General features: G+C 68.9%; 1 protein-coding gene across 1 annotated transcript; it reads right to left on the bottom strand.

Annotated features, from left to right (window-relative positions):
* Positions 1–354: 354 nt before the first annotated feature.
* LOC142364381 (C1q-related factor-like) lies at positions 355–6,541 on the bottom strand. The gene is made up of 2 exons (XM_075443865.1): positions 5,885–6,541; positions 355–412 (listed from the first exon to the last, which is right to left on the bottom strand). The coding sequence occupies exons 1-2, from the start codon at positions 6,449–6,451 to the stop codon at positions 407–409; spliced, it is 573 nt and encodes a 190-aa protein (XP_075299980.1). The 5' UTR covers positions 6,452–6,541; the 3' UTR covers positions 355–406.
* Positions 6,542–8,636: the final 2,095 nt, after the last annotated feature.

The raw sequence follows: 8,636 nt of genomic DNA, 5'->3' as shown, positions 1-8,636 counted from the left end.
CTCTCTGGAGGGTTGCTGGGGAGCTGCTGGGAGGCATTTCCTCCGGAGCCTGGAGCAATCACCCAAAAGCCCAGCATCAGCCCACATCCGAGCAGAGTTTGGTCCCCAAACTCCCTGATAGCTGGGAAGTGAAGGGGTTTCTCTAGCAGCCCACAGCCCAGCACGCACTGAGCCAGCACCCCGTGGACCGGCTGAGCTCCTGCCCTCTCCCAGTGTGCCCAGTGTACCCCATGAGGGTATCTGAGCCCCCGCGCAGGCCCCACTCGGCAAGCCAAGCCCCCTCCCACTGCCCACCCCTCCTCTCACCTCCTCCTCCAATTCCAGCTCCAGCTGAACAGGACATCCAGCTTCCAGCTCCTGCTCCATCTCCTCATCCAGGGCCAGGAATGTCTTCGGGACAGCTTCCTCACACCTACAGAAGCCAGAGAAGCCATTGAGCCAGAGAAGATGCTCTGGTGAAGCCATCACTTTACGTAAGAAGTTTGCGGATGGCTCAGACAAGATTTGGCCTCTGCAACCCAGCTTCCCTTGGTGCCTGCACACTGAGGTCCATCAGGCTCGGAACTACACCTGCCCACAGTCGCAATGATGATGCACACCAGCAGAGAAGCTCATCTGCTTTCTCACAGACCCCTGGGCTCCAAGCAGCACTAAAACCCCGCAGGCTCCTCACTCGGGGGACACCAGGAGCTCACACCAAGCTCCGTCCCTCTTCTTCACCAGTCTCACCTGCGCAGCCCCACTGGGCTCAAGTTGAGGGGAGGCAGCGGCGAGGGGGGACACAGCCGCCGAGACTCACTTGACAGCATCACTCTGCAGCTTCCCCTTCTGCATCCCTGAAGGTCTCCCAGGAGAAGCAAACGCTTCCGCCCCGGAGAGGCCACGCCAGGAACAGCGTTACCTTCGCACCAGCCAGGGCACTGATGATGTTGATGAGGGCCAGCAGCGAGCGGTTGATGTTGGCACCCTACCGGGCTGGTCCTCGGGGACAAGGGATCCCCCCCTGCACCCCGGGCTGGGTAGAGCAGGACTCGGGGTGTTTTAGGGGGGTGGCAGGAGGACCTCATCTCCGGCGTGGGGACATCGGCTCTGCCCCCGCGGGGACACAGACAGCAGAAGGGCCAGGTCACAGCTCTGCTTTACCATGGAGGCACCCTGGGATGGGCAGCGTGTGTATCCCCCCCGCCCCAGAGCAGCCCCCCGGCGCCGGGGCACCCTGTAGACATCTGTACATATATACACGCTGGTGGGGACCCCCAGCAGTGCCCTGGGGGTTGGGGGCAGTGGGGCGCCGTGGGGCCGAGCGGGGGACCGGGGTGCAGTGGGGCAGCGCAGCCCCCAGCCTCTGGGTTCGAATGTGGGACCACGGCTGAGGATTTGGATGTAGGACCACGGCTCAGACACAGAACCCCATCTCTGGATTCAGATGCACGATGACAGCTCTGATATGCGACCCCGATTCCGGGTTCAGACACAGGAGCACAGCTCAGACGTGGGACCCCAGCTCCAGATCCGGACACAGGACCACGGCTCCGACACAGGACCCTGCCTCTGGGTTTGGATGTGGGACCACAGCTCCTACACGGGACCCCGGCTCCAGATTCCGCTGCGGGACCACACCTCGGACACAGCACCTCAGTTCCCAGTTCGGAGGCAGGACCACGGCTCTGACACGGGACCACGGCTCAGCCCCAGGTCCCCAGCTCCCAGTTCGGATGCAGGATCACGACTCGGACGCAGGACCCCGTCTCCCAGCCCTGAGCCAACTTGCTGACCCCAGCGCATTCCCACACATCTTCCCACGAGCGTCCCGGGACCCTCGAGCGTGCGGTGAGGGCTGAGCCGGCTCAGCTCAAACCCCCCCACACCAAGCCTCGCTGCTCGCCCGGATCCCGACCCGCTGCGGGGTGAGATGCTCCCCCGAATAAATATTTCCCCGGTGCCGGAGGGCAAGGCCGGGAGGTGCCGGCAGAGCCGGCGGTGCCGTAACCGCCTGGCAAAGCAGCGCCGTGGCTGGAGCAGAATGATTTGAGTAATCAAATCCACGCCGGCGCCTGGCGGGGAGATCGCGCGGCGCGGGGTGACAGTGACGAGCCCAAGTGAAAGGCAACAGCGATGCACGGAGAGAAGAGGCTCCTAATTACAGCCGAGGAGAATGGGCTCTTAATTGGCTCGTGCCTGCGGGGGAGGCACCGCCGAGCGGCTGTGGGGTCCCAGAGCCGGCGGGGGAAGGAGCGGTGTCCCCATGGAGTCCTGTCCTTTGCCCCCAGGACAGGAGTCCGGGGGGTCCCCTCATCCTTGGGAACACAGCTGCATCTCCCCGAGTCCACACGCAGCCTGCGACGGTGTGTTCAGACACTGTTAACTCTGGAACCTACTGATGGCCCAGCAGGCAGTTCCATAGGGCTTGCTCTCACTCACGCAGCCATATCCCTCGTGCCATCACCAATGCTGTCACCCTGTTAAAAGTCACCCTGTGGCTACCCTGCCACCACGAGAGTCCCCGAGGGCGAAGGGCACGGGGAATCTGTCGGTGACAACGCCCCAATCTCCCAGGGATGCTGCCTAACCTGGGGTCGTGCCGAGGAAGAGGAGACGGTGAAGAAGTGGTGGGGAAGGACAATCAGGAAAAGCCGTTTGGTGCTGGGCTCTGCCGCCATCATCCCCCCCCGCCGCAGCCAGAGCCACCCAGTGCCATCCGTCTTCCCTCGTTAAGGAGCCGCCTCGTCACCGCGCGCCCGCCAGCCCTTCACGCTAACCAGGGAAGATAAATGGCAGCACCGGGCCGGGCTGAGCCGCTCCCGGCACCGCGGAGGCCGAGGAGGTGGGGGCTGCCACCACGTCTCCCTCGATGGCCTCATCCCCGTCGTCCTGCTCCGTGCCTCAGTTTCCCATGCCACGGCCGTGCGCAGGCCATGGAGGTGGGAGCCGTGGGGGGGTCACGGCAGCAACCGCAGGCTCTGGGCAGACAGGGACCCTTGGGGACCGTCCCCAGGCCCCCACCCACGGGGACCCCCTCGGGGCTGTGTCCCCCCCCAGGCCATGGCACGGCCGCCCACCCCTTCAGCAGCCAGGACGGTCACTCCTGCCACAGGGACCCCAAAACCCCCCTGTCCGTCCGTCCGTCCAGCATCGCCCCCCCAGCCCGCTGCCCCGCTCGCCTCGTCTACAGACTAATACAAATAATTAATGCTAATTAACCACCAGCAGCAGCTCCCTCCCACCGCCGGGGCTCCCCTGGCTCTCATTACCTCCAGCCCTGACGCAGGGGTGACGGGCTGCGCCCGAAACCGGCAGCGCCCAAAGGAAAGCCGGGGGGTCGGAGGGGGCCCCCCAAGTTACGATTCCCTCGGAGGATGCCGGGATCGAGCCTCATCCACCGGGAAAGCCCCGGCCCCCCCAGCCTCGCCGGCGATGGGGCACTTTTGGCAACAAACCCCTAATTAACCTCATTTCTCAATTATTCGGGGCATTTCTGGGGTCCCTTTTTCAAACTCTCCCGCCGGAGCCAGCCCGCTGAAGCGCTCCCCCGCCCCCCCGAGCCGCTGCTTTATAGATATTGGAGCGGCGATTCCTCGTTAGTAATTAACCACCGGTTAATTAAGCTGCATCGCGCGCCCGACCGAGCGCGGTTCCTCTCGACGAGGGGCTCCGTAGCTTCTGGAAATTCAGCCGGGAGCACCGGGAGCGTCGATCCCCACCGAGCTGGGGGGGTCGGAGCTCGGCAGGGGGTGGGGGGCAGGGGAAAGGTTTGGGGGGGGTCCCTGAAAATATTTTGGGAGAGGAAAAAGGGGGTGAGGTGGTTTTTTGGGGATGCTCAGCCCGGGCTTACACGGATGCTGCTTGGGAGAAAGAGCCGGCGGTGCCAAGCGTCGCCAGGACCCCCCAAAATTTGGGGCTGGAGTGGGGGGGGCGCAAAAAAAAACCCAATCAAAGAAAATTGAAGCTGTTTGGATGGAGAAAAAATGCCGAGCGGCTCCTGCCCCCGCTGCGCTCCCGGCTCGGGGGTTCTCGGAGCGAGGGGTGCAGCGCAGGGGCCGTGCTGGGGCTCCCACTTCCCCCCCTCCCCCCCGGCTTTTTTTGGGTGCTGACTCCGTTTTGGGCCAATCCGGCGTCGCATCCTGGGGCAGGAACGCAGCGGGGGGCTTGGTGCTGGGGGAACGGACGGGAAGCGGGAGTGGAGCGGGATGAATCCCGGCGAGGCTGGCGGCGGCGGTGAGACCCCAGGGGATGGAGCTCGGGTGGCATTTCGGGGGTCACGGCCACGTCTTGTGCCTCGAGTGGTGGCCGGGGGGGGGACACGGCGTGGGAAGGGGCAGCGATTCGGGGGTCACCCCACAACCGCGGGGATGGAGAGGCTGCGTCTTGGGAGGATTTGGGGATGGAGGGGGGTGGGGGGGGATGCCGGAGCAGGGTGGGGGGTCGGGGATGGAGCCAGCCTCGGGGTGTCCCCCCCCCCGGTGTCCCCACGCAGCCCAGCCGGGGATGGGGACGTCTCTCCTGACACAGCGGCAGCAGAGCCGGCTCCGGGCTGGGGGTGCAGCACCCCAAAAGCCGCGCAGGCACTGTCCCCCTCCAGGCCACCGCAGACACTGTCCCCTGCGCAGGAGCCCTGTCCCCCCCGGGGACACCCCAAGGCACCCCTGCCCCCCCGGGGACACCGCGGGGACCCCCAAGGCACCCCAGAGGCACGTCTGCGGGGCCAAGGGAAGGACCGAGGGGACCTTGGGGACACATCAGGGCAGCAGGAGCAGGGTGGCGGAGCGTGTCCCCAGCGCTGGGAGAGGGACAGGGCACCCGGGGGAGCGTCTCCAGGGCTGGGAGCAGGACAGGGGGCCCTGGGGGTGCACCCCGAGCCCATCACTGCCGCTGGGAGAAGGATGGGGGGCCCTGGGGACGCGTCGTCGGGGCTGGGAGCAGGACAGGACACCCCAAGGACGCACCCAGAGCCCGTCATTGCCACTGGGAGAAGGATGGGACATCCTGGGGCGCATCTCCAGGGCTGGGAGGAAGACGGAGCATCCCGAGGATGCACCTCTGGAGCCGGGAGCGGGACAGGGTACCCCAGGGGTGCACCCAGAGCCCATCATGTCCCCGGGAGACGGGCAGGGCACCCCGGGGGAGCATCTCCGTGGCTGGAAGAAGGACAGAGCATCCCGGGGACGCACCCAGAGCTCATCATTGCCACCGGGAGAGGGACAGAGCACCCTGGGGGTAGATCCCTGGGGACGGGAGAAGGATGTGGCACCCCGGGGACGCACCCAGAGCCCATCGTCAGCACCGGGAGAGGGATGGAGCACCCCGGGGATGCATCCTTGGGGCTGGGAGAAGGACGGGGCACCCCAGAGATGCACCCAGAGCCCATCACTGCCACCGGGAAAGGGATGAAGCAACCCGGGGTGCATCTTCATGGCTGTGAGAAGGACAGATCGTCTCGGGGACGCACCCACAGCCCATCTTTTCCACCGGGAGAGGGATGTGGCACCCTGGGCGTGCATCCCTGGGGCTTGGAAAAAGACAGAGCACCCCAGGGATGCACCCAGAGCCCATCCTCAGCACTGGGAGGCGGATGGAGCACCCCGGGGGTGCATCCCTGGGGCTGGGAAAAGGACGGGGCACCCCAGGGAAGCACTCAGAGCTCTTCATCACCACCCGGAGAGGGATGTGGCACCCTGGGGTTGCAACCCCGCTGCTGGGAGAAGGACGTGGCAACCTAGGGACGCACCCAGAGCCCATCACTGCCACCGGGAGAGGGATGTGGCACCCCGAGGGTTCATCCCCGGGGCCAGGAGCAGGGCAGGGCCCCCCGAGGAAGCACCCAGCGCACTTCCCCGGTGCCCCCGTCCCCACGGTGGGGCCGGGAGCCGCGACGGCCAGCCCTTACCTGCCCGTTCTTGCAGAGGTCGGCCCACATGCTGGTGCCGTCGCCGCCGCGCATGAGGACGTGGTAGGTGAAGAAGTAGGTGCCGGGGATGGCGCAGGTGAACTTGCCGGAGGCGGCGTCGTAGCTGTTGCCCAGGTTGGTGACCACGTCGTCGAACTTGAGGACCTCGTAGCCCTCGTGGGGGTTCTTGAGGCCGGCGTAGAAGGCGACGCGCGGCACCGTGCTGTAGGTAGCCGCGCTCACCGCTCCCGTAGCCCCCGGTCCCGGTAGTCCCGGGGGTCCCGGTCGTCCCGCTTCACCCCGCGCCCCGGCCGGTCCCGGCGGTCCCGGTTCTCCCGGCGGTCCCGGCGGTCCCGGTTTGCCCGGTCGCCCCGGTTTGCCTTGGGGCCCTTGCACCAGGGTGGAGGGCGGCGGGAGGGGGCCGCGCTCGGCGGGAGGCGGCGGGGGGGCAGCGGCGGGGCCGTAGGGCTCGCAGACCACGCGGCAGGTCCCCAGCATCTCGTAGCGGCCGTCGGGCCCGGCGGAGCTCACCAGCACCGGGATCAGCACCACCAGCACCAGCACCATCACCACCCCCGCCGCGGCCGCCAGCAAAGTTTTCCGGCCCGGGCTGAGCCGCCGCCCGGCCGGGGCCCGCTGTGGCCCGGGGGGGGGAATGGTGCCGGCGGGGGGGGCGCACGGTGCCGGCGGGGGGGGAGCGGGGGGCTCGGGGGTGGCGGCGGCCGCTCCGCTCCGCTGCGCTCCGCTGGCTCCGGTGCGCCCCGCGCCACGCCCCCACCCGAGCCACGCCCCCGCGCCACGCCCCCTCCATGGCCACGCCCCCTCGGCCGCGCCCCGCCGCCGCCGCGCCCGCCCCAGCCGTGACCCGCGGGTTCTCCGTGGGACCCCGGTCCCGCCGGCCCCGGCTGCTCCCCGCCCCCCTCCCCGGGCCCTGCTCCCCCCCGACCCCCCCGCGTGGAGAGTGTCCCCCCGCGTGGATCCTCCCCGCGTGGCCGCGCCAAGCCACGCCCCCCCTCTCCCCCCCCCGTCCCCACGCCGCCCGGGGCTCCGCCGACTCCGTGCCCGGCGCTGGGGACACCCCGGGACCCGCGTCCCCGCGGGGCCAAACCCACGGGGGACGGTCCCCGGAGCACCCCCACGGCCACCCCCCCTCCCGCTCCCCCTCCCACGGGGGGCGGCGTCTCGGGGCCCCACGCCTGAGGACAGCCCGGGGGCCACCCGCGTGGCCCGGCACCCACCCGCGTCACCGCCGGCGGCAAAGGTCACGGGTGACACGCAGGCACCCACGACTCAGCCTCGGCGGGGACAGCGGGACGCGATGGCGGGTGACAGCGCCGGGGGAGGCCGGGCGGCGGGGGCCGGGGGGACGCACGGGCCTGGAGAAGCCTTCGGGGCTGCCCCCGCTGCCGCTCGTCACACGGCTTTGGGGGCCCCGGGTGACAGCACCGAGGTGGCATCAACCCCGGTGGCACCTCGGGGAGTCCGCGGGGTCATCGTCACCCCCCGCCCCCCAAACAAAATCAACCCCACCCTGGGGTGCGGCCCCTTCCCGCGCAGTGTCCCCAGGCCCGGGGACAGACGCCAGCCCCCCACGCCCAAAGGGGGGGACGGGGGGACACTCGGCAGCCCACCGACCGCCCCCGCGCCCCCCCCAGCTCCCGCAGAGGCTTTAATTTAATCAGCGTGCAAAAATCAATTAGCCGGCTTCAAGGAGGCGATTATTCCTGGGGCTTAACGAGGTTTGGGGGGGCAGATTGTGTTCGGGCGGGGGTACTGCCAGCCCCCTGTCCCCCCCCACGCTGTCACCGCCGTGTCACCAGCTCCTTCCCTGGTTCTTTTCCCCACCGTTGTCGTGTGTGCCCCCCCCCCCACTCCTCGTTATCTTTCTTTTTTAACGAGTGCCTAAAAATACGCCTCGCCGAGGTCACGGGCTGCGTGCGTCACCCGCCGGCGCGGTGCCGCGGTGGCCCGGGTGGGCAGGGGGCTCTGCGTGGGGACGGGGTGCCCGGGGCGGGGACACGGGGGACGCAGGCAGCCCCGCTCGCATCGGGGCACTCGTCTCACCCGCAGGGTCAGGGGACATCCCTGGTGCCGGTGTCCTCTGTGTCCCCGTGGCATGGCCACCACCCCGGGGCCACCACCTCCCCACCCCAGCCCACCACGTCCCCACGGCATGGCCACCACCCCAGGCCACCACGTCCCCACGCTGTGTCCCTGTAGCCCAGCTGCAGAGTTGGGATGGCTTCAACACCAACCCGGGGCAGCAGCACCCTACGGATGGGGACAACACCCCAGGTGCCCCTGGCTGGAGACCCCAGGGTGTCCCCTGTCCCCAAGCCCTGCATGGGAGCGGGTGCAGCGCAGCCCCCCGAGGTGGCTCCAGACACCCAGGGATGGGCAACTGCGTGGCAGCCTCCGAAGGGCCACATTTGGGGGCACAGGGGTGGGAGAGGGGACCAAGCTGGGAGGTGACGGCAGTGGCTGCGGTGGCGGCGGTGGCGGCGGTGGCGGCAGTGGCGGCGGTGGCGGCGGTGGCAGCGGTGGCGGCGGTGGCTGCGGTGGCAGCGGTGGCGGCAGTGGCTGCGGTGGCAGCGGTGGCAGCAGTGGCGGCGGTGGCAGCGGTGGCAGCAGTGGCGGCGGTGGCAGCGGTGGCAGCTCTGCTCGACGCCAGCCGCCGCCGTCCCCCTGCAGAGGCCGAGCAAACAGCAGCTCCCGCAGGGTCGATGCGCGGCCCAGCCCACGGCTGTTTGCT

The sequence above is a fragment of the Opisthocomus hoazin genome, chromosome 26, assembly GCF_030867145.1.
Source record: "Opisthocomus hoazin isolate bOpiHoa1 chromosome 26, bOpiHoa1.hap1, whole genome shotgun sequence".
Classification (NCBI taxonomy): domain Eukaryota; kingdom Metazoa; phylum Chordata; class Aves; order Opisthocomiformes; family Opisthocomidae; genus Opisthocomus; species Opisthocomus hoazin.
This window is presented reverse-complemented; position numbering and strand designations above follow the sequence as displayed.